Source organism: Pantherophis guttatus, chromosome 6 (genome assembly GCF_059756535.1).
Source record: "Pantherophis guttatus breed Tessera chromosome 6, ASM5975653v1, whole genome shotgun sequence".
NCBI lineage: Eukaryota > Metazoa > Chordata > Lepidosauria > Squamata > Colubridae > Pantherophis > Pantherophis guttatus.
Genome location: NC_142068.1, coordinates 84,283,084 through 84,308,283, shown reverse-complemented (window position 1 = coordinate 84,308,283; position 25,200 = coordinate 84,283,084). Strand labels below are relative to the sequence as shown.

General features: G+C 40.7%; 1 protein-coding gene across 2 annotated transcripts; it reads left to right on the top strand.

The window, feature by feature from the left end:
- Window positions 1–654: 654 nt before the first annotated feature.
- On the top strand, window positions 655–9,600 carry NDUFB8 (NADH:ubiquinone oxidoreductase subunit B8). Of its 2 annotated transcripts, none has more exons than XM_034435699.2 (5): window positions 655–823; window positions 4,296–4,422; window positions 5,474–5,573; window positions 6,543–6,698; window positions 9,270–9,600. In XM_034435699.2, exons 1-5 carry the CDS (start codon window positions 733–735, stop codon window positions 9,360–9,362), a joined length of 567 nt encoding a protein of 188 aa, XP_034291590.2. In that variant the 5' UTR covers window positions 655–732; the 3' UTR covers window positions 9,363–9,600. The 2 variants fall into 2 exon arrangements, with proteins under 2 accessions (XP_034291590.2, XP_034291591.1); XM_034435700.2 differs by having other exon boundaries at window positions 674–827.
- Window positions 9,601–25,200: the final 15,600 nt, after the last annotated feature.

Genomic DNA, 25,200 nt, shown 5'->3' with positions numbered 1-25,200 from the left:
CGTGCTCGCTGGGGTCTCCAGGTGGCTACAGTGGAATGAAGAGGGAGAGGAGAGACATCAATCCGTGGCCGAAGAAGAGGATTCACTGATTTAAAAATGTGTCTTACGGGAAGAAGAAAACCAAGATACATAATTTGGGAGGGAGGAAATGGTAATAATCATGCTAAAAACTGCTTTAAAGGAAATCAGAAGTCACTTCTTTAGATATTTTCTTTTTTCTTTGTTTCTGTTTCTCACTTTATATTATATACTTTATATTATATGTTTAATATAATTTAACAAAGTTGGAAGGGACCTTGGAGGTCTTCTAGTCCAACCCCCTGCTTAGACAGGAAACCCTACACTTCAGACAAAGATAGATAGATAGATAGATAGATAGATAGATAGATAGATAGATAGATAGATAGATAGATAGATAGATAGATATGTATGTATTCTGTTCTACTTTTTTAAGTTTCTGTGAGAGATGCCTAAATTGAATACATAAAATAAATGTCCGGGGCTCGCTGGGATCTCTAGGTCAGGGCCAGGGTCTCCAACCTTGGCAACTTTACGACTTGTGGACTTCAACTCCCAGAATTCCCCAGCCTGGCTGGCGCCCCCTCGCGGCGCAAGCTGTTTCCGGGTCGGCCCTTGTGAAGACAGCGGCTCTCTTTCAGGAAAACTCTATGGCTGGCCGGAAGTCCTCCAGCTTTCAGCTTCGACCTGGCGGCCGCCCTTGAAAGAGAAGCCATGGTCGTCGCCGTTAATGGGGTCCGCCTCCGAGCCCTCCTACGCCACCTCGCCTGGCCGTTGATACCGGGAAATGGCAGCCGCCGCCTCGGTCCGTGAGTACCTCGGGCAGTGAAGGGAGGCGGCCTTGCAGCTCGGGCTCTGAGCGGGACAGACGAAGTGGGGGCGGGGGGGCTTGCGGAGGTCGGCTGTCCCCTGGAGCAGAGGCTCCAACCTTGGCCACTTGAAGACTTGTGGACTTCAAGTCCCAGAATTCCTCAGGGATTTCAACTCCAAAGAATTCCTCAGGGACTTCAAGTCCCAGAATTCCTCAGGGACTTCAACTCCACAAAGAATTCCTCAGGGACTTCAAGTCCCAGAATTCCTCAGGGACTCCCAGAATTCCTCAGGGACTCCCAGAATTCCTCAGGGACTTCAGCTCCCAGAATTCCTCAGGGATTTCAACTCCACAAAGAATTCCTCAGGGACTTCAAGTCCTAGAATTCCTCAGGGACTCCCAGAATTCCTCAGGGACTTCAAGTCCTAGAATTCCTCAGGGATTTCAACTCCACAAAGAATTCCTCAGGGACTTCAAGTCCCAGAATTCCTCAGGGACTCCCAGAATTCCTCAGGGACTTCAGCTCCCAGAATTCCTCAGGGATTTCAACTCCACAAAGAATTCCTCAGGGACTTCAAGTCCTAGAATTCCTCAGGGACTCCCAGAATTCCTCAGGGACTTCAAGTCCTAGAATTCCTCAGGGACTCCCAGAATTCCTCAGGGACTTTAGCTCCCAGAATTCCTCAGGGATTTCAACTCCACAAAGAATTCCTCAGGGACTTCAAGTCCCAGAATTCCTCAGGGACTCCCAGAATTCCTCAGGGACTTCAGCTCCCAGAATTCCTCAGCCAGCAAAGCAAAGCTGGCTGAGGAATTCTGGGAGTTTAAATCTACAAGTCTTAAAGTGGCCAAGGTTGGAGACCCCTGCCCTGGAGGGCTCCGGCTCTCTGGGGTGGGCAGCCCGCCTTGTGGGGAGCTCCGTCTGCTTCCAAAAGCGTGTCTTTGTGAGGGAGGCAATAGGCTGCTCCTTTGCCCCACAGCAGAAGCGTCCAACTCTGTTCGTTCTCCAGACTGGACCGGTTAATATGGAAGGGAAAAAAAGCCATTTTGAAGAACTGTTGAAAAGTGTAGCTGTGGCCCTTTTGAGCAGCCCTCTTCCTATGGTGCACAGCCCATCAGCGGTTTTCCCGCGTCTCTTTCTTGCCCTCCTGTTGAGTTTGTGCGGGGAGGCCTTCCCAAAAAGTCCTCAGCCGGGGATGGGTGAGGCATCTGGGTTTCTGAGCAGGGTGGATAAAAATAGATTTTTTTTTAAATCCAAAAAAATATTATTATTATTTTAAATTTAAATTGGATTTTTTTTATTTAAATCAGATTTTTTTTATTTTTATCAAATTTATTTTAATAAAATGCTTTTGGAGTAAAAAAAATCTACCTAAAGATATTTTTCTATTTAAGATAGATTCATAATGTAGTTTATTCAGCATGAAATGGAGCTTAGTTATATAGTATGAGTTATGTACATTCTGCAATATTTACATTTTTTCATAAACTCATTCAACGAATCCAAGCTCTGCAAGCTGAGAAAACATGCAACTGCACTGATGCATTCACTCAATTTCACAGCAACTGTGAGATAAATCACAAAGTTCAGGAATATTGCTTCATCCCATTGTTTTGCAAATCAGTGTCCACTGCCAACTGTATGATTGTTTGAAGAGAAATGCATCTGTACCACCAAGCTGTAAGTGTGAGGTAGAAGGGCAAGCAGTAAAAATGAAAGTGAAACCTTCTAAGCAGCTTATAAATATAATATTAAAGAGCACCTATCATTTCAGATCCATCATAGCAGCACCTGTTAGTGGGCATCTACTCACCTGCTGCATGCCACGTCCCTCACCTTGTTGTGTCACTGCCGCATCACCATTCGTCCCATTAAAGTGAATGGGACTCTCGGTGAGTCAGAGGAGGAGCCGTTGCAGGACAGAGGTGACAGTTGCTCTTTCAAAATTATGATTTAAATCAAGTCGATTTAAATCAAGCCTTTTTACTAGTGATTTAAATCGTGATTTAAATTGACTTGATTTAAATCAAATCCACCCATTTCTGAGCCTTGGCAGAAAGGTGGGGCATCAGATTTTGTACCTGGCCAATATAGGAGGATCAATCTTGAATGGCGTTGGCGTGTAATAGAAGTAGGGGTTCCTGTGATGCCCCAATATTGGCACAAAGCATGACTAGTTTAGCAGGAGGTGTGGGGTCAGGTAGCCAAAACAAAAGGGATTAGGACAATATACAAAAATACATGTAAATGAAGATTCAAACATCGAGGCCAAAAGTATTTAATGAACTTTGGTGCAGCTGCCATGATACAGAAACACCCACAATGGAAGACTGGATTGTGAAGATGCTAGAACTTGCTAAAATGGTTAAAATTGATTTAGGGAAGGAACAATAACTACTTTGATAAAAGACTGAAGACATTTAATGGAAGTTTGTTTTTTTTATTGAAAATGGACACAAATGAGTTAGTGCTGTCAGGATTTACTGATTTAAAAATGTGGCTAATGGGAAGAAGAAAACCAAGATACATAATTTGGGAGGGAGGAAATGGTAATAATCATGCTAAAAACTGCTTTAAAGGAAATCAGAAGTCACTTCTTTAGATATTTTCTTTTTTCTTTGTTTCTGTTTCTCACTTTATAGTGTATACTTTATATATACTTTATATTATATATTTAATATATACATATATGTATTCTGTTTCTGTAATTTCCATTATGTAAAATTCTATTTTCAGTACAATGATATTAAAAGTAACCTTGATCATTTTCATTGGTAGACTAATTTTAAATATCGCATCTGAATTTACTCTTAAGATGACATTAAGTAATGGATTCATGTATTCTATTAATACAAATTAAATAACATTATAGGTTTTTATTCTGTACTACCTTGTTTGTGTAGTAATCAATAAAAATAAAGAGAGACACGTTGGTCTATTGGTTAAGGCACCAGACTAGAAAGCTGGAGACTGTGAGTTCTAGTCCTGCCTTAGCCATGAAAGTCAGCTGGCTACTTTGGGCCAATCCCTCTCAGCCCAACTCTCCTCACAGGATGGTGGATGTGGGGGAAATAGGAGAAGAAAGATGTGTTGGATGTATTCACCGCCTTGATTTATTTGTAAAACTCAGGATATATATATATGTCTTTTTCTTTTTTCGTAGGCTTTTATGTGCATATTCTTTCTAGCCAGGTTCCACCTATGTAAGCTAAGTTGTTGTGGGCTGAACTAGGGCTGAAGAACAACTTAGCTTACGTAGGTGGAACCTGGCTAGAAAGAATATGCATGTATATGTGTGTGTGTGTGTGTGTGTGTGTGTATATATATATATATATATATATATATATATATATATATATATATATATATATATATATATATATATATAAAAATAATCCAGACTTTATCATCTGCACTGCATATTTTTTCTCTACACTATCTTTGAGTTGTTGCTTTTTCTTTTAGCTTCGCATCTGCCCAAACATCTGCTTCCAGGGACATACCCCAAGACTCCAGAAGAGCAGGCAGCTGCTGCAAAGAAATACAACCTGACACTGGAGGACTATAAGACATATGCAGATGATGGTTTGGGGTAGGTTGTATTTGTATATCCAAGAAACCAAACATTGTACAAAGATAGGAACAAACGTCATGCTATCAGGATTGTGGAGCGTTTGTCTATATAAGCTTATCATAGCCTCATAATAAATACTTTCATAGTTGGCATTCGTTGGGAAATGAGTAAAATCTTTAAAAATATAAATCTAGATTAAAGGCAGATTTACATTTGGAAGGAATAGTGGAATCACATCTGCAGCATTACTTAAATCAGAAATATAAATGTGTACTTAGCAATTTGTGTATTATTTCCAATGGTACATATACCAAGTATACTGGTCTAAATCATGAAAGGTCCTGTTGCCCTCACCAAGCATTTGTAACAACAGTGTGTTAATCAGTATGGCTTGCTTTAGAATTAAATTGTTAATCAGTTAATTAAATTAGTATGGCTTGCCTTAGAATTAAATTGGGGCCCATTCTAGCCCTGTGATTTCAAAAAACAAATGATAAATTTTCTTCTGTTTCATCAAATGATAAATATCCTGTATTTCTTTGATGAACAATTATATTTCTTATAATGGTAGAACAAGACTATCATGTTAAATTTGCAACCAAAGGGGGAAAGGGTGAAAAAAATGCACTAGTTTGATAGTGGAGACATCCCTAGCAGGAATGCTTTTTTAAGATAAATGTGTAAGATATTGAAATGTTGGTTGGTTATATTAATTACTTTCTCCTCAATTTTTGGGGATTGAATTCATCCAGCAGTTAATTCGTCTATAATAGGGATAGACAATATGTTTTGTGATTTGATCCCCATACTTAAAAGTGCACAATTCAATCTGCAAGAGACAAAGGAACATGGTAATGTGATACTCCTGTCACTGCAAAGTTTAGCCACCATTTTTAGCCCTCTTGTCCAGTTTTTAAGTTTGGCAGACAGATTATTATATTTTCTTGCTTTAAATCACTAGTAAATTGCATTGTTATTTTTTGATTTAAGCACTGAAGAGATTTAGGAACAACTTGAGTCCATAAAATGCTTGCTGGTGGTCGAAAGCTCTGTTCTCATATTTTCATAGTTATGGTGACTATCCCAGACTCCCAGATCAATCCGCACAAGAAAAAAATCCTTGGTATGAGTGGGATTACCCTGATTTGAGGCGTAATTTTGGAGAAGCGGTAAGCTGAAGAATTAATTTGTGGTCTACCTATTTTTCAATTCAGTTTGTAATCCAGAATCCCATATTAAAAGTAATTAGTAATGGAATATCTAAGTGTAATAATATATTTGGTAAAAAGTTCAATCCTTCCTTAAATCCAATACTCAAGCATATTCTCTATCTCTGTTTCCCTAATATACTTTAGATCAGCATTGAAATCCCTATTTTGATTCTGGTATTGACATTATTTTGGTGTCCTGGAAAGGAATAAAATACTACTGTGTCCTTGTTAAACTTGACCAAAAGTTCTTACATTTTGCCTCAGAAGCAATATAAATAGTCAAGTGATGTCTTCAATATGCTATTCTAATAAACTTTGGAAAATTGAAGAGTCTTTAACAAATATTTTGTCAAACAACACTTCAGCTTACACCTAGTTCTTGAGTTACACCTGTAATGGAGCCTGCCTATGATGGTCATAAAGTTGATCAGTCATGTAATGGTTCACTTTTGGCAAAACCAGTGAATGCCAGTTTTCAGCAAAACTGTCATAAAACACGGCCATGGGATTGTGGGATGCTGCCATAAATTTGGCCTGATTGCCTAGCGCCTGAAGTGTGTTCACATGACTTGGGGGAGTGATTGTCGGAACTGTGAATCCAGGTTGTAAACATCTCCCAAGTTGGTCCGTTGGAACTTTGGCCATTAAGCAGCTGGTCGTAGGTCAAGGACTATGTGTACCTGTTTTATTCATTGAAGCCAACTTTAGGTTTTTGCTTAGTGATCAGAGTTTTCTTCAGAATTCAAGAGAGAAGTTTTATAAGTGAAATGGGGTGACTGGGTTTTTCTATTGAGAACTACTGATTAATAATATTTTCAGCAGCAACTTTATGGACACCCTCTTTTATTTGAACAATTGCATAAAGAAATCAGTATGGGTCTGTTACTGCAATGTGTTTAATTCTGTCTCTTATCTTTTTTTAATCAGTTGCACCGGAACTTCGATTTGTATGTACGGACTCGGGTTGATACGTCCCCGACTGTCATTTCCTGGCATATCATGAAGAGGTATTTTTGGGGATTTATTGGAATCATGCTAGGCATGGGTCTTGTTGGTGAGGTGTTTCCAGCATACCAACCTGTGGTAAGTTCTGAGTCTACTTTTTTTTTTTCAAGAGATCTTGAAGCTCTGTGGTTGGGGAGATCTGCAAAGTCCCTGCCTAAATTCTAGTGCCTCATACAGTTCAGGAAAAGGAAACACTCTCTCATCTATTAAAATCATTTTAAGTAGAACCTTAGAATTCCCTCTTCATTGTGTATAGTTTCAAGAAATAGGACAGTGGTAGAAGGAGGCTGTAAGGTTCTGCCTCTACTCCCCATTCAAGAAAGTACAGACTCTGGAGACAGCAGCATTTCAAAAGGAACCTTTTATTGGAGTGATTGCAAAACAAAAGCAGGCTCTAAGGTCCCCTTAGGCAATTCTGTTAGGATAAAGGTGTTAGAAACCCCTCCCCTCAGTCCGAGGTTGAATGAGCCAATCCACAGGTGTGAAGATGTTGTGAAGACGGTCATCCTGGGAAGGAGATAAGGGACTGTTCCCAGGTGCTTCCTTCAGGAGGCTTCAGAACTGAGACCAAACAGATGGCCCTCCCCCCTTACACATTCCCCAAAGGTAAATCAAAGCACAGGGCAGATAGGTGTCAGAGCTAGAGTTATAAACTAAGGGATTACAGGATACTGTATTTTTCAGAGTATAAGACGCACTTTTTTCCCTCCTAAAAGAGGCTGAAAATTTGGGTACGTCTTATACTCCAAATGTAACCCCACGCAGTGCCCAAAATGGCTACCCAGAACAGCTACTGCCTTCTCTTACCCCTTCAGCGCTTTGCCTGCTTTAATCCCTGGAGCTCCCTCTAAGGATCAGCTGTGCTTTTGAAGCTATTTTTCAGCCCCAATGCGAGCAAAACGATCTTCCGTGCTTTGCCTGTTTTTCTAATTGCTGCTCCCTCCGACAATCAGCCGTCCTTTAGAAACAGAGCCCCAATCAGCGCCAACCTCAAAACCACCAAGCGAACTAATGTGCTGAAGCTGATGCCCCAACTAGCTCCAACCTCAAAACCACCAAGCGAACTAATGTGCTGGGACTAGCCAGATGAATATCTGGTAGGCAGAATTTTTTCCCCCCGTTTTCCTCCCCAAAAACTAAGGTGTGTCTTATACTCCGAAAAATACGGTACGTAGGAAACAGGAAGAGGGTAATAAGTGAATAAATGATCCAGGCCCCCTTCCCCACAGAAATGGCAGCATCACGATAGGGATCTGACAGTGGCATTAATTTTTTTTTCCAGTTGTGGGGGGTGTCTTTGGTAGATATGAATGCATAAGATTTAATCCAGTCAAGAAGAGCTGCTGTTGTTAAAAGGGAGAGACACAGGCAGACCTTATTCAACATAGATGCCTTCCCAATTAAAAAAAGAGAGAGAGGAGATACTTTCCAAGTGGAGCTAAAGTAGTTCGTGTAGGGTGCCCATTGTGGACAACATTTGCATCATTGAAATAGCAAGTTGATCCAGAAAATTCAGACTATGGTCCCAAAAACCAAACCTCTCATGTGAATACCAATTTTAGAGCATTTTTTTTTACAACTAACTGAAGTTTTGTCCTCTTTAAGATTTGATACTAGTTGTCCTTTGCGCCCTTTTTTAACTTTGCGCATAAGAGATAAGTGGCTTTGGTTTGTAAGGAACTTGTTTCTCAATTTGGAAACTTTTTAAACTTCACATTTAATTCAAGGATGTATTCTTTACTGGTGAGGAAATAGAATCTTGGAATTATCAGTGTAAGTTTCTTTCTGTGATAAATGGAAATATCCCGCTTCTTTGGATGAAAAAAAAATGCACTAATAGAATGGATAGGTTTTTAAAGATATTTTTTAAGATCCTGAATCCTGGGTACAATTAATATATTCCATACTTATTTTATTTATTGTTCTTCTCTTTAAAATTACAGTATAATCCCTGCATCATTTTAAACTTGTCAGTTCCTGCGATGCTATGGGCCAAAGTATTCCAGACACTTCTGCCTCACATAGAAAATTCATGCATGTCTGATTTACTTAAAACTTGCCTCAGACTTCACTCATTCAAACAACAGCTTACAGTATGTTCCCCATTCATACCCAGGTGTCTCTTGTGGGAACTGTGCTTCTTTCCAAGAGATCCAGGACAATCTACAGCTGGGGGTCTCCAAACTTGGCAACTTTAAGACTTCTGGACTCCAATTCCCAGAATTCCTCAGCCAGCTGGCTGAGGAATTCTGGAAGTTGAAGTCCACAAGTCTTAAAAGTTGCCTTGGTTGGAGACCCCTGATCTACAGTGTTGAATGTTTCAGGATTGCTACTGGGATTTAAGGTCAATGCCTTCTTCACTCTCCATCATCCCCATTGAAGTCTGTCCTGAGGTGGTTTGTAGGATTTCCTTCCTGTTGCTCAGCAATATGGGCCAGGCTCTGCTCTGTGAAGAAGGGATCCTTTTCCACCTCCGTATCAAGTTTCACCTCACACACTGCATTACATCAGCAGGCAATTGTTTTTTTTATACAAGAGTGAATAACGGTATCAGATTTAATCCTGGCTATTTGCACCTTCTGGTATGAGATTCTGCACTTTAAGCATTCCATGTTGTTAATTGATTCTTACTGTCTCCTTTCATTTCAGGGACCAAAGCAGTTTCCTTATCATAATGTATATTTGGAGAACAGAACAAATCACAATATTGAACCACTGTCAGAGAAGCACTATGAGATTTAAAAGTATCTGGAGTTGCAGGGTTTTTTTTTTTTTTTTTGACCTTTATTTTACCTAATTCTTGTTTTAAAGATTGTCATGGAAAAGCAACGATGCTTCTTTCCAGGTGTAACCTATATCCTATCACTTTGTTCATAAAGAGAGGAGAAAAATTACAGAACGTTGGGTCATTATGTGTTGGGCATGAGAAGTCTGAATGGCATAAGGAAAAGAAAAATAAATGTAATAATATACAAATGTATCAGTTTTGCACTTGTTAATTCTTCCTAGCAATGGGAATATATCCTTGGGCTTCACTAAATACGCAAATCAGAGGTACAGTAACTTACATTTGGGGATCCTTTTGAACTTTCAATATTTCTGCATCAATATGACCTAACATGTAATCAGACTTCCACATAAGTCCTAAAACAAAATAAAGTAGCCAATTAAATGAGTCAAAATAATGGAAGAGAAGTCAAAAACATTGTACTTGTTCATTTATTCATTGAGAAAACTTATTCAAAGCTACATATGTTTAAGCACTGCTGTATCAGGTTGCTTCAGATTTAAGATCCTATCTACTTGAAAGAATGCCCAGTAACAATTATCTGTTGGGTAAATGTAAAATAGATTTTTAGGTACTTTTTAAAAACCATCATTTATATTGGTTATCAGTTAAAACAGTAACAGAGTTGGAAGGGAGCTTGGAGGTCATCTAGTCCAACCCCCTGCTCACGCAGGAGACCTGTACTAGGGATTCAAACTGCCGACCTTTCTGATTGACAAGCTCAGTGTCTTAGCCACTGAGCCACCTAGTCAGGGTTATTGATTGCTTTCGCATTTTGGCCAGAGGCCCAGTTTTAGGATATGGTATAATTTAAATCAGTCTTTAGAAAAAACAGAATTTTTTCAGACACCTTGCTCTAGAAGTCAGCTTGCCTTCTCAAATACCAGAATCATAAACAACAGACACAAAGCATTTGAGCAAGTATGTTCAAATGTCAGACCTGAGACCATGGAGTTTCTGAATCAAAAATCAAATTCTAATCCCATCCCAGATGGTTATTATATACCAATTGTATCCCTTGTATGTCTGAATTACACGTTGAGTGGTCAGCCATTTCAATTATAATAAATAACTGAATTAAATTACTGCCTCTTCCCTTGATGAGAAAAGCTAAAAGTTCAAGATCCCCACAGCTATTCTAAGTTTACAGTGGATTGTTCTGAGCTTCATACACAACTTAAATAGTCAGAATAGCATTGAAATGGTTCTGGTAAGGGAGGAGGAATTATTCTAAGTTCAAAACTATCCTGATTGAAAGGCTGGATAATTTTTCTCAGTATTGATCATTAAGTCATTTGATCTCACTATTTCATTTGCTTCTAACAGACGTATCCAGTTTCACATAGATTTCCTAAAGTTTAATTGAATTAATTAAAGGGTAAATATGGTTTCAAAATTAACGAAAATCATTCAAGACTATAGAATGGAAATTACAAATGCTGCATTCTCTTAAATCTGTTAACACGATACAATCAAAAGACTAAATTGAATGAGTTTGTTTAAATTGCTAATGCTTAATATAGCCAATAAGCAAGTAGATTATGTGTTATCTAGTACCAGATGCACCACAATAACTTGTAGTTTTGGGTAGGTTTGAATTAGAAATTAATAGTCTTCTGCCTTTATGACAAAAGATCCAAAATTAAATAGTGGGAGCACAATTTATCAGAATGAAGATTTATATGAACTTGTCTCATGAATGAGAAACATCGGCTATAAGGCAAATCCATGTTTGGCTCTTAGGAAGGCAATTCTGATGTGTGAGTAAAATAAATGCCCCAAATAGGCCTCCAAATTACCTGCAACCATGTAAGACAAATTGTCTTTTGCTTACAGGTAGTCCTCAACCGACAACAGTTCATTTAGTGACCAAAGTTACAACAGCACTGAAAAAAAGTGACTTATTAGCATTTTTCACACAACTATTGCAGCATCCTGATGGTCATGTGCAGGGGTGAAATCCAGCAGGTTCTGACAGGTTCTGGAGAACCAGTAGCGGAAAATTTGAGTAGTTCGGAGAACCAGCAAATACCATTTCTGGCTGGCCCCAGAGTGGGGTGGGAATGGAGATTTTGCAGTATCCTTCCCCTGCCATGCCCACCAAGCCACGCCCACAGACTCGGTAGTAAAAGAATTTGAATTTCACCACTGGTCATGTGATCAAAATTCAGACTGTTGCAACTGACTCATATTTATGACGGTTGCAGATGATCCCCCTTTATGACCTTCCAACAAGCAAAGCTTGTCCGTGGAGAAGCCAGATTCACTTCACCCCCGTGTTACTAACTTAATAACTGCAGTTAACAATTGTGGAGAGATAGGCTGGAAAAATGGGGTAAACATCACTTAACTGTCTCACTTGGCAACAGAAATTTTGGGCTCAATTGTCACAAGTCAAGGACTATCTTCATTTGAACAGTTTGTATCAGGAACACTGATTAAAACAAAACAAAAAAGTAGGTAAATCGCTTAAAAATATTACAAACGTTATTAAGAAAAAATGTGCTTAGAAAAGATCTCTGTGTTAGAGAAAATAACAAATGAAAACACGATCCTTAAAAGGATAATAAAATGGATTGTCCTGCTTAGGCCTTTCCACATAGCCAATGGCCAGGGTCCTGGGCATTCTTCCTACTTGCCAATGGCAGTAAATGCCGGCAGTCAAACTTGGTGGAAGTACTTTTCCCCGTTTATTGTGCTATTTCGTTTTTGCTGTTTTCAAATAACACAGGCCTAAAATTCCATTCAGCGGCACTTTTCTTGTCCAGTAGAGGGCAGTATCATCCTTTCAGTATTGGCGCTTCCTTGGGTGCCAAGCAGCTAGATAAAGAATGTAGCGGTTGAAGCAGCCTCCTATTACTAATGAGAGAAACAATAAATGTTAATGTAATTAGTATTTAATTAAAAGATTTGTGCTTTTTTTTGTAAAAACTTCTTTTATTTTTTAAACAAACTGCATCATTAATCATTCAGTGTGTCATGTGAGTACATATTTTGTGTCCTCTACTATATTTCCATCATATCTTTATATATTTATTTAATTTATTACAACATTCTTTCCAAATTTCTTACGTTTATATTCATTCATTTTATGCTTCCTTTCTCCCCATTTTTCTTACTATGTATATTTGATTATACATGTGATAACTGCAGTGAGGATTGTATTTGCACAAAATTGGAAAGCAGAGAAAATCCCTACAGAGGGAGAAATAATTAAGAAAATATTGGAATGTGCAGAAATGAATAGATTAACTTTGGTAATTAAAGAAAAGGAAAATCAGAGTATTTTAAGGTACGGGGGCAAGTTTTTTCAATGGTTAGAGAAGAGATATACATGAAAATTAATATAATTAAAAATTTGGGGGGAAATTTTGTAATGAATGAAGATGTCAAAGTAAGATAGAAAATATTTGTTTTGAAATAGGAAAAACTCGGCGTTTAAGCAGGTGAGTGGCTAACAATGGACTGAGAAGACAGCAGAAGAGAGGAAAATCTAATAGATGCAAGAAATTGTTAGATTGAGAAGAACATACAGATGAGGAGGAGTCAGGCTATTACAACGTAATAGCAACTCAGTTAAGAATAGTAAATAAAAAGATGGTTAGCGTTCACTCTCACACACATCTGGGACAGCAGAGAAAAACCAAATTCCCCCAAGCCCAAAGGGGGACTTTAAAGATTAGAATTCTTTATTGGCCAAGTGTGATTGGAAACACAGGGAATTTGTCTTTGGTGCATATGCTCTCAGTGTACGTAAAAAGACAACATATATTCGTCAAGAATCATAAGGTACAACACTTAATGATAATCATAGGATACAAATAAGCAATCAAATCATAATAGGAAACAGTCAATATAAATCGTAAGGATACAAGCAGCAAAGTTACAGTCATACAGTCATAAGTGGAAGGAGATGGCTGGTGGGAACAATGAGAAGATTAATAGTAATAGTAATGCAGACTTAATGAATAGTTTGACAGTGTTGAGGGAATTATTTGTTTAGCAGAGTGATGGCGTTGGGGGAAAAACTGTCCTTGTGTCTAGTTGTTCTGGCGTGCAGTGCTCTATAGCATCGTTTTCAGGGTAGGAGTTGAAACAGTTTATGTCCAGGATGTGAGGGGTCTGTAAATATATAAAATAATACATCACCACCCCAGTGGTGGGTTCCTCCCGGTTCAGGCCAGTTCTGCCGATTTGGTACCGGTGACGATATGACGTCACCGAACCGGTTGTGCCCCCCTGCCTCCCCCCACCCCCGCGTTATTCTTACATTTTATTTGGCCCCACCCCCAATCTAGTGCTTCCTCCTGAGTCCCAACTGATGGGCTATAAGGAAAAAAACTGTTTAAACTCTTTCCTCTGTGCTTCAAAGAGCCGCCCTACAGCTGATCAGTGGTAAAAGGCAGTTTGGTGGTAGACCGGTGCCTCCAAAAACAAATGAGTAGACCAGTGCCTGCAAAAATAAATGGGTAGATCAGTGCCTGCCAAAATACATGAGTAGACCGGTGCCTGCAAAAATAAATCGGTAGACCGGTACAGCTTTGCAAGCAGTTAAAAGCCTGGTAGACCAGTACCTTGCTAAATCCTAAAGAATTGTCACATGACCATCAAGCCACGCCCACAAAATAAGCCACGCCCACAGAACCGGTAGTAAAAAAATTTAGAACCCACCCCTGCACTATCCCCAACCCTTAGGGCTGATCTAGAAGGATACTGTAGTCAATGGCATTGAAAGCAGCCATTGAGTGTACAAAAAGAACAAGGATAGATGCAATATCCCATTACTGACAAAACATCAACCAAAAGTGGCAAGCGCTGTTTTGGTCCCATATCAAGTCCTAAGTCAAGATCGGAAGTGGTTCAGATAATTCCCTTCATCCAGGATTCTAAGAAACTGTTGCACTTTTCTTTTTTTTTATCTGCCCCAATCTGGCACATTTCCTAAAGAGGTATAACAGAAACTGGGCATTTTCATGAAGCCTGAAATCTGCACCCAATGCCAAGTAAATGTCAGTATAGAAATTCTCTACTTCTTTCCTCTCACTTCAGGGCAAAACTGATCAACCATCACTTTTGCCAGAGGACTGAAAGAGGCTTGCTAATAACAACATCCAGAACCAGTATAAGCTATTGAAGCTAAATGTGCTCTGCCCTGGGCTGATTTTGGCTTTGATTGTGACAAATCAGCACTCAAGGACTAACATTCTCTGTCCCCACAAGGAAGGGAATAGCGATGAGAGTTGGGAATTGGTGACTGGATATGGAAAAGAGAGATTAATGGAGATAGTGAAAGAAAAAAGGAGTAGATTCAATCCGAGACATTGTTTAAGTACCGTATTTTTCGGACGATAAGACGCACTTTTTTGTCTCCCAAAAGGGGGTGAAAATGTCTGTGTGTCTTATAGACCAAATATTACTGAAGCCCTGCCCACCGTTTTTTGGCCTCCACATACCCCATTTTCGGGCCTTTTTCAGGCCGTTTTCAGGCCTTCCAGAAAAAATGGGCCGAAAAAAGCCTTGAAAACAGGCTGAGAAAAGCCTCAAAAATGGGGCGAGAAAAGCCTTGAAAATAGGCCGAGAAAAGCCTTGAAAATGGGCCAAAAAAAGCCCCGAAAATGGCCCAAAAAAGCCCTGAAAATGGGCCGAAAAAAAGCCTCAAAAACAGGCCGAAAAAAGGCTAAAAAATGGGCCGAAAAAAACTTTTTTGTTGTTTTCCTCTTCTAAATTTAGGTGTGTCTTATAGTCAGGTGCATCTTATAGTCTGAAAAATATGGTAATCAACAGGGACAACAAGACTTTAGCAGGGTAGGTAACTGGGAAGGGCACCTAAGAAAAACACCACCCCTCCCATTTCCCTGGAAGTCAGCAGTCACTCAGCGCTAAACACCCATTTCTTTGCTAACGCAACTGCCAACTTTGAAAATGTTCTAGTCATGTCTTCCCATGATGTCATGTCTACTTGGATTGGCATGACAGTTGCCAGGGAACGCTGAACAGGCCTTCCTGGCAATTTTTTTCAAAGAGAGCCAAAGGTTAGGCAAGGTAGAGCACCAGTGCCATAAGAAGAAGATTGAACCCAAGTTTCAGATTTCTCCATTGCTATAAATCCAAGCTCATAGCCAACTGTTTTTTTTAAAAAAAACAACAACAAAAACCTGCTAAATTGCTTCTAAGAGCCTTTGTTTCCATTATACATAAAAGTTGTAAATTCCTCTTCATAATTCTCAAATTGCTGAAATAGGGAGTGACTGTTTGGCTTCATTATAGCATATAAACCCCCTCCTTTGGTGATTGGTGGATATCAACACATTTTACAATATTTTTATGTTCTCCTAGCTCTATCCGATCTGCGCATGTGTCCTAAAAAGTGTGTGTGTATGTGTGTGGATAGATGATAGATTAGGTAGATGATGATGAGAGAGAGAGAGAGAGAGAGAGAGAGAGAGACAGAGACAGACAGACAGACAGAGAGAGAGAGAGAGAGAGAGATGGAGAGATGGAGAGAAAGAGAGACAGACAGAAAGAGAGAGAGAGACGGAGAGAGAGACAGGGAGAGGGAGGGAGAGAGACAGAGACACAGAAAGAGACAGAGAGAGAGAGAGGGAGGAGGGAGGGAGAGACACAGAGAGAGGGGGGAAGGAGAGAGAGACAGACAGAGAGGCAGAGAGAGAGGGAGGGAGAGAGACAGAGACACACACAGAGAGAGAGAGAGGGAGGGAGAGAGACACACAGAAAGAGAAACAGAGAGAGAGAGACAGAGAGAGGGGGGAAGGAGAGAGAGGCAGAGAAAGGGAGAGAGAGAGAGGGAGGGAGAGAGAGGGAGGGAGAGAGAGACAGAGACACACACACACACAGAGAGAATGAGACAGAGAGACAGAGAGAGGATAAAATAGATGATAGTTTGAGATTCCACTGAGAAGTTAAAACCAATTAAAGATAGCAAAGGAGCATGCTTCAGATATAGGATTGCTAATCCTCTTTCCATCCTCCCTCCTGTCTTGCTTCAAACTGCCAGACTTGAATTAACCCCAAATCCATCCAATTCTAAACCAGATGTGGTCCCAGTCTCCTGTTACAAAAGGATATCGCATTTTGAAAAGTGCTCAAAAAAAAAGGATTGGTCTTTTGAGTGTCCTACCCAGCCTGCAACTTTACTCCATGATAGCCAGGAGATTGAATAGGCATTTGAAAAGAGTCAATTGCCTGCTTTGAGATAGATGTTAATAAGGAGTTTTGGCTAAAGAAAGTAGCGTCTGTGGAGGAATGTGAGCCCACTACAAGTAGATGACTTGTCTCAAATGTCTCCTGTGTTTGTCCTCTGCATCCTGGCATCCAGATAGAAGGATTAGTGTTCCCAGATGGCTTATAAATTGTTCCTATGTCAGCTGATGGCTTGTGCTTAGTTTGTTCTGCAGCAATGAAAATTAGACAAAAGCCAGTGCAGGGAAAACTTAATTGATCTTTTTTTCCCCCTTCAGTTTCATCGTGTGGCAGTATTACAGATTATAGTTGTATTAAAATGTTACATTTGGGGGCTGAAGAGCTCTTTTGTAATGGTTTTTGGTATGCTGTGATCTACTCTTGTAGATTATAGTTTTAATATTAAAAATATTGTGTTCTCGAGACTAACACAGCAGGAAAAAAGTCAGGTTCTGCATTTAGGCAAGGAAAACAAAATGCACAGGTACAGTATATGTGCTACCTTGCTCAATAGTAGTAATTGTAAGAGGGATCTTGGAGTCCTAGTGGACAACCATTTAAATATGAGCCAGCCGTGTGCAGCAGCTGCCAAAAAAGCCAACACAGTTCTTGGCTGCATAAACAGAGGGATAGAATCAAGATCACGTGAAGAAGTGTTAATACCACATTATAATGCCTTGGTAAGGCCACACTTGCAATACTGCATTCAGTTTTGGTCACCACGATGTAAAAAAGATGTGGAGACTAGAAAGAGCCAAGAGAAGAGCAACAAAGATGATTAGGGGACTATAACATATATAGAATGGTTGCTGGAACTGGGTATGTCTAGTTTGATGAAAAGAAGGACTAGGGGTGACATGATAGCAGTGTGCCAATATCTGCCAATATCTGCCACAAAGAGGGAGTCAAGCTATTCTCCAAAGCACCTGAAGGCAAGAGAAGAAACAATGGGTGGAAACTAATGAAGGAGAGAAACAACTTAGAACTAAGGAGAAATTTCCTGACAGTTAGAACAATTAATCAGTGGAACAACTTGCCTCCAGAAGTTGTGAATGCTCCAACACTGGAAGTTTTTAAGATGATGTTGGATCACCATTTGTCTGAAGTGGCATATGGTTTCCTGCCTAAGCAGGGGATTGGACTAGAAGACCTCCAAGGTCCCTTCCAACTCTGTTATTCTGTTCCGTTATTATAGCTGTTCTTGGAGTGTCTATATTGCAATATATTTTCTGTTGGTCATTAGTGAAGATTACTGAACTTTACTCTTCATGGCTATAAGGACTGATCTGCGGGAGGGGGAGGAGAAGGGGGAGGAATAACAGGCCCCTGAAAAGTAGAGATTTTGTGAAGGGCACTGGCATAACTCTTGGCCTTCTAAGAATATGGGTACCAGAGTTTGGGCAAGAAAGGCATTGAAGGAAGTGCTTGATGTTGCCCATCTCTGCTCTCGATTTCCTGTTTCTATTCAAGATCCCAAACTCCACCTCCCTTTTACAGAAATGTCCATTCTTCAAATACCTGCATATAAGCAGGTGCATGTTCACACCTTTCCAAGTCCTTTTACACATATGCATTACAACCACACTGTATTTCCATTCCCAATCAATGGGAATGTCACCTCCAAGCCCTCACACAGAGACTTCCCTGTAATCAGTTCTTGTTGTTAGTTGCAAAGTCGTATCCGACCCATCGCGATTGTCCATCCCATGGACAATGTTCCTCCAGGCCTTCCTGTCCTCTACCATCCTCTGAAGTCCATTTAAGCTCACGCTGACTGCTTCAGTGACTCCATCCAGCCACCTTGTTCTCTGCCGTCCCCTTCTTCTTTTGCCCTCCATCGTTCCCAGCATTAGGCTCTTCTCCAGTGAGTCCTTCCTTCTCATTAGGCGGCCAAAGTATTTGAGTTTCATCTTCAGGATCTGGCCTTCTAAAGAGCAATCAGGGTTGATCTCCTCTAGGACTGACCTAGAGGATCGCCTTGCAGTCCAAGTGACTCGCAGGAGTCTTCTCCAGCACCATAGTTCAAAGGCCTCAATCCTTTGGCGCTCAGCCTTCCTTATGGTCCAACTTTCACAACCAGACATTGCAACTGGGAAAACCATCGCCTTGACTCTCCGCTGTAATCAGTAGGGCTCCAGAAATCCATTCCCATCAATACGGAAAGGTGGGGGGCGGGGGCGGATAATCAAGACCCAAACAATGCCCACCTTGGACGGACTGTACTCTATTCTCACATTGAAGCAATGCTGCTAACTAACAGCTAGAAGCTCGTGGATGTCTCTTCTGCCTGTGTAACAGTAGGCTCTCAATTCGTAGCCCAAGGCTGGTGTGGGTGTCTCTGCCTCCATTAAGCCAGCTGGGGATGTGAGCATATCCTCACACTCAACAGCGTCTGAAAATAAGATGATGTCTTCAGAGTAGATTGAGGCTTTTCCGCGGGATAAAGGCAGAAGGGGCTGGAATTGTTCGACCATTTGGGTTTGTAAAGGCACTTGCTCTGGGCACAATACTTGCACTAACTTCTATTGAGGGAACAGTGTGAGTTCCTGCAAAGTCCTTTCCCAAAGTGTCTTTGAAGCAAGAGCCCATTGAAAGAAAGAAAGCCCCGAAGAGGGGATTAGTTTATTCAGCAGCTGTGAATTTCAGTGGGAGGTTGATGAACTCCTGAGGGCTTTGTTTAATTCCTTCCCCCTTTATAAATGGCCCTGCTGGAGGGAGAGACCCACAGGACTAAAACAAGGAAGAATCCAAGCAGCAGGACGCTGTGTACTGGCCACAAGGACTTTTCCCAAACACTTTTGGAGAAGACGTTGTGAAGAAAGGCCAGGGGATTAGCATGAGAAATGGACTTTCCCCGTCAACTACGCTGAGGGGAGGGGAAAGAGCCTTGGTTGTGAGTGTGTGTGTGTGTCTCTCTCTCTCTCTTGCCCCTCAAAGCCAGTTAAAGAGGTTTTGATTGGGAGCAGCTGGTTCTGTGTTGTCGGGTATGAGCGTGGCCACCTGGGGAGGCCAACGTAAATATTTCTCCTGAGAGGAATCCACCTTCATTAAGAGATGAATACGTGGAAACAACCAATATGGGAGCACAATGGACCACTGCCTTGGCCACTGGGAAAGTTGTTTGCTCCAGGCGACCCCGGGCTGGCCCCAGCCTGCTGTGAGGGTCAACCTGGGGTGCAGCTATTCTGCTCAAGCTTTAGGGAAGAGGGAAAGGGCCGCCCTGCAGCATCTCATCCCTCGGGCGTTAGCCTGGAGGGGACAGGTTGCCCCTTACCAGCAGATGGCACTGCATGAATGGGCCTGAGGCTACAATGGTGTGGAAAAGAATGCTAGGCCTGAAAGGAGAGGCCGCACTGGTCCAGGGTTCAGCCCTCCTGCTCTCTGAAGAGGGAGGATGCTCTCGTGGTCCCCTAATATTTGGGGCCTTTCTTAATGTATTGATATTTCATTTGTTTTCAGTTGGACTTGTTACTTAAGACCAGTGGTGAAATCCAATTTTTTTTACTACCGGTTCTGTGGGCGTGGCTTGGTGGGCTTGGTGTGGCTTGGTGGGCATGGCTTGGTGGGCGTGGCAGGGGAAGGATACTGCAAAATCCCCATTCCCTCCCCACTCCAGGGGAAGGATACTGCAAAATCCCCGTTCCCTCCCCACTCCTGAGGGGCGGATATTGCAAAATCTCCATTCCCTCCCCACTCTGGGGCCAGCCAGAGGTGGTATTTGCCGGTTCTCCGAACTGCTCAAAATTACCGGTTCTCCAGAACCTGTCAAAACCTGTTGGATTTCACCCCTGCTTAAGACCTGTTAACTGGGCAAGGTGAAGCATTGCTAAGCCAGTGCTCTTCCCCACATAGGTGGAAGACACAGGTAGCAAACCAACCCTTTCTGCAGATCGGATCCTGCAACATTATCCTGGGACACGTATATTTGCTTTCATTTGTGAGTTTTATTGTTATTAATCGTAATCCATGAGCATCCTGTAACTGTTCTATTATTTTGAATTCTGGGGTTATGAGAACATATTTTGTTGTTGTTTACAGACAGACAGATTAACCAAGTTGGAAGGGACTTTATAGGTCATCTAGTCCAACCCCCCGCCCAAGCAAGAGACCCTACACCATTTCTGACAAATGGCAGTCCAATCTCTTCTGGAAAGTCTCAAGTGATGAAGCTCCCCAACTTCTGAAGGCAACTTCTGTTCCATTGGGTAGATTGTTCTCACTGTCGGAAAGTTCCTCCTCATTTCTAGGTTGAATCTCTCCTTGGTCAGTTTCCATCCATTATTCCTTGTCTGGCCTTCAGGTGCTTTGGAAAACAGCTTGACCCCCTCCTCTCTGTGGCAGCCCCTCAAGTATTCCTCTTCCATCCTGTGTCAGCAACCTGATCCCTTCCTGCCAGAGCCCCCCTGCAGTGGATGGAGTGACCTGCAAGCTTTAGGGAAACCAAGTAAGCTACTGCAGACCTTTTTAGCTGTCTTGGTGAAAATCTCCACTGAGGTGGATGGAGAGCATAGTGTGCCCTGATGGTGGGATACCCCATTAGGGTTTGATTCAGACAGTGCAGGGCCAGGTTTCAATCCTGGGAGCTGTTGTTGTTCTAGCCCTTGTCAGACACTGGGTGCAGCTATCATATTCTCCCTACAGTTGTCTTTTCTCCCTTAGTCTCATCCTCATTGTCTCCCTTTGCAACTAGTTTGTCTGAAACTTTCTTGATGTCAAATACCCAGAACTAGACAGCAGAATCTGATCAATGCAGAATAGAGTGGAATTATTATTTCCCTGACTTTGAGGGGTGGGTGGGGCGGGGAAACATGTTGGTGCAGTCTAAAGTTATATCTGCCTTTTTTGCAGTGATTGTCCAGATTTTTGAAGCTTAGATCTGGCAGCCTTATCATGGGCTAAATTTCCCATCTGCATCCTTCTATGTCAGGGGTGTCAAACGTGCAACAACACTTTGTTGTCACGTGACGTAGTGCAACTTTTTCCCCCTTCGCTAAACCGGGGGTGGGCGTGGCCAGTCCGTGACGCATCCGTCCCACGGACCGCGAGTTTGACACCCTTGTTCTACGTGATTAGCTTGACAAGATCAACATCATTACTGTTCTGAAATATGTATGGTATGATCTCATATGAAGGAGGCCTGTTGGTCTGAGAAATTTTAGGTCTGAGAAGCAGAAAGGATTTTACATGATTTTACAATTTACATGAATGACTATTACCAGTTGAAGGTTGGTCACATCCTCAGAAATCTCTGATGCCAGCTAAAGCCACATCACATGAATTTGTCCACTACATTTTAGATTGGGGTGCTGAAAATGTTGACCTCACTCTTATTTCATTTCATGACAATTTTGTATCATGGGATTTTCACACGTTGAAAATGATTTAGAAGTATTTTAGTTCATCCTTGAATACAGTACCCCTCCTCAGCTACCAACTAAAGCAGCCGTACAATTTTCAGGGCTGAGAAATCTGCCACTGATGTTAAGCCTTGACTGGTAATATTTAATGCAATTCTTAAAGCAGCCGCACCACCACACTATGATCTCAGATCAGTGCAGAAGTCTGAAAATCAACGGATTGCTTTAATGAACAGCTGAGAGGTGCTGTGCTCGCCCTGACACACGGTCCAACGAATTTCCTCTGAGTAATTTTCACAGCATGCCGAGTCAAATTTCAAATTTCAATCAGAGAAGCAGCTAGTTGTCCATTTTTGAGAGGTTAGATCAAGAGTATCAAATTCGCGGCCTGTGGGCTGGATGCATCACGTGCTGGGCCCGCCCCCTCCCAGTTTAGCAAAGGGGGGGGGAAGTCCCGATACATCACATGACGTTGCCGTGACGATGCAAGTTTGATTCCCCTGGGTTAGAGAGTCCAAACTCTGGAGGGCTTTTCCCCTCATTGGGCCAGTATTCTGCAAATGCCTTCCATGGGAAGGCCCCATGGAAGTTGTCCCCGAGTTGCCTGAACTATAAGATGGGCGGTAAACAATTTACATAAATTAGATTGATAAATAAAATTATAATAAACTCGATAAGTAAATAAAAAAAATAAACTTATTCACATTCTGAAAAGTACCGAAAATAAAATTTTCCCGGAAGGCACTTGAACCGTAGTACCAGGATGCAGTCTGAGATGCTGGTTTCTGTATTTTTGATTGCAAATCTTTGTTATTTTGCCATCTATTATGAGGCATTAAATGCCTGCTTATGATTGCAACTGGTTATAAATAAATCAATAATAAACTCTACAATAGTAATGGGACGTTTACCTTCTCATTTGTTGGAAGACAAAGTCTACCAAGGTTGAGCCTTACAGGTTAAAGAAGGGCCACGAAAATCAACTATTCCAGATCTAACCAATAAGGGGAAAAAATAGGGCTTTTCCCTCTAGACTTAGTAGTATCTTCATAGCATCCTCCAGCCATCACTCGAGTGAAATGAAGCCTGTCCTTTTAGCACAACAGTACTTGTTCTAAATGACTTTAGTCAAGAGTGTACAGTAGCAGAAATTTGAGGAGGAAGATAGAGTCCAAAATGATTGTGGTCAAATGAGTATCTTGAATTTCAAATTTCCTTCCAGGTGGTAAAATGTATCAACCAGTGGGATGAGCTTTCTCACAAAGTGGTCTATTCTCTTTCAATGAAGACCTGGAGTTTGGACTAGATGTTTTCTGAGTCCTTTCCATCTCTATGAATCATGATTTATGATTTGGTTTTATTTAATATCAACTATATTTTCTGCTTTTTTGTGGCATTTCTATGCCAGAAACACATGATTTTAATGTCAGTTTTGGTTGCCACGATGTAAAAAAGATGTGGAGACTCTAGAAAGAGTGCAGAGAAGAGCAACAAAGATGACTAGGGGACTGGAGGCTAAAAGATATGAAGAACGGCTGCAGAAACTGGGTATGTCTAGTTTGATGAAAAGAAGGACTAGGGGAGACATAATAGCATTGTTCCAATATCTCAAGGGCTGCCACAAAGAAGAGGGAGTCAAGCTATTCTCCAAAGCACATGAGGGTAGGACAAGAAGCAATGGGTGGAAACTAATCAAGGAGAGAAGCAACTTAGAACTAAGGAGAAATTTCCTGACAGTGAGAACAATTAATCAGTGGAACAACTTCCCTCCAGAAGTTGTGAATGCTCCAACACTGGAAGTTTTTAAGATGATGTTGGATAACCATTTGTCTGAAGTGGTGTAGGGTTTCCTGCCTAAGCAGGGGGTTGGACTAGAAGACCTCCAAGGTCCCTTCCAACTCTTATTATTCTAAAAAAAAATTATAATATAATTAGAACTTTCAGTTAAAATTGATGCAGTTTCTCACATTTATATCCTATTGCAATCATAAGGAGACATTTAGTGCCTCATAATATATGGCAAAGAGGTACAGAAAGGATGCACAAATGAAATGTCTTAAGACAGCAGTCACCAAATAATCATAGGTTTAAAGAATGAACATGGTTACACAATTTACCAACCTGGTTTACCAAAAAAAAAAAAAATGGAGGAAACAAGATATAAACTCAAATATAGTAATCCCACAAGAAATGGGTGAACAAATCAAGTACTTCAAAGAATTTCCCAAGATAAAATCAGAGTGATATCTAAATCAACTCAAGTTTATTTCTTCCAATAAATATAAATTCAAACAATACCTGGAATATACTGAAAATATAGAAGATGCACAAAAATATTTTAAGGTAACAAATAGGAAGTATCTGAGACTTAAGTACTAGTTTCAAAGTGCAAAGATAAATTTCCTAGACTACAAAGCTAACAACTGAAATAACAATTTATAAAAGGGAAAAACTCTATATAAAGTTCAGAAATTCACCATTTTAAATGCAATCATTGGCTTTTCCTAGGTTATGGATTTTGAAATTTTGAATCATAAACTGGAAAATATTTGTAATGATCTCTGTGCATACCACAGAAATTGAAGGTCAATTCCTCAGGGTCTAATTGCTTTTTTTTTTTTTTAATGTTGCATTGTTGGAAGAAGAAATCCTCCAAATTGCCTGCTGCTCAAAGATTCAGCCTCTTAATCACACTCTACCTTTATTCAAAGATAAATTACACAAAGGCAAATATGTGTTGCTTTCACTAGATTATTGGGCAGCCATTTTTAATGAGAGGCAGAAGGCGAGATCCATCACATTCTTTTTTCTGTGGTTTTTTTTTCTTTTTGTGCTAAATTTCCTTTATTAAAGAATACAAATATCAGTAACAATACATTAAAACGGCTACAAAATAGCATCGACTAATATCATGAATCGATAAGTAGAAAGAATATAATATACTAGAAAGAGGAGAGAAAAAGGCAGCTTGTAAATATGTAACATTAACCCAAGAAAAAAACCCACCGATGTGCTTGGATGTACTGTATCCAAAAAAAATCCCAAAACAATCTGTTCAAATTGTCAAGGAACATCTCGCAACAATCTAGTGTTGTAAATCAGGTTGGGTTTACCCAGGTCTAGGTGACAGCTGTCAGGATGTAGTCATATCCATTTTTATGTCTGTCTTTTACCATATCCTGGGAGCACCCATGAAATCAGGGAGCTGTATCCTTCCAATGTTGTATGATAACTT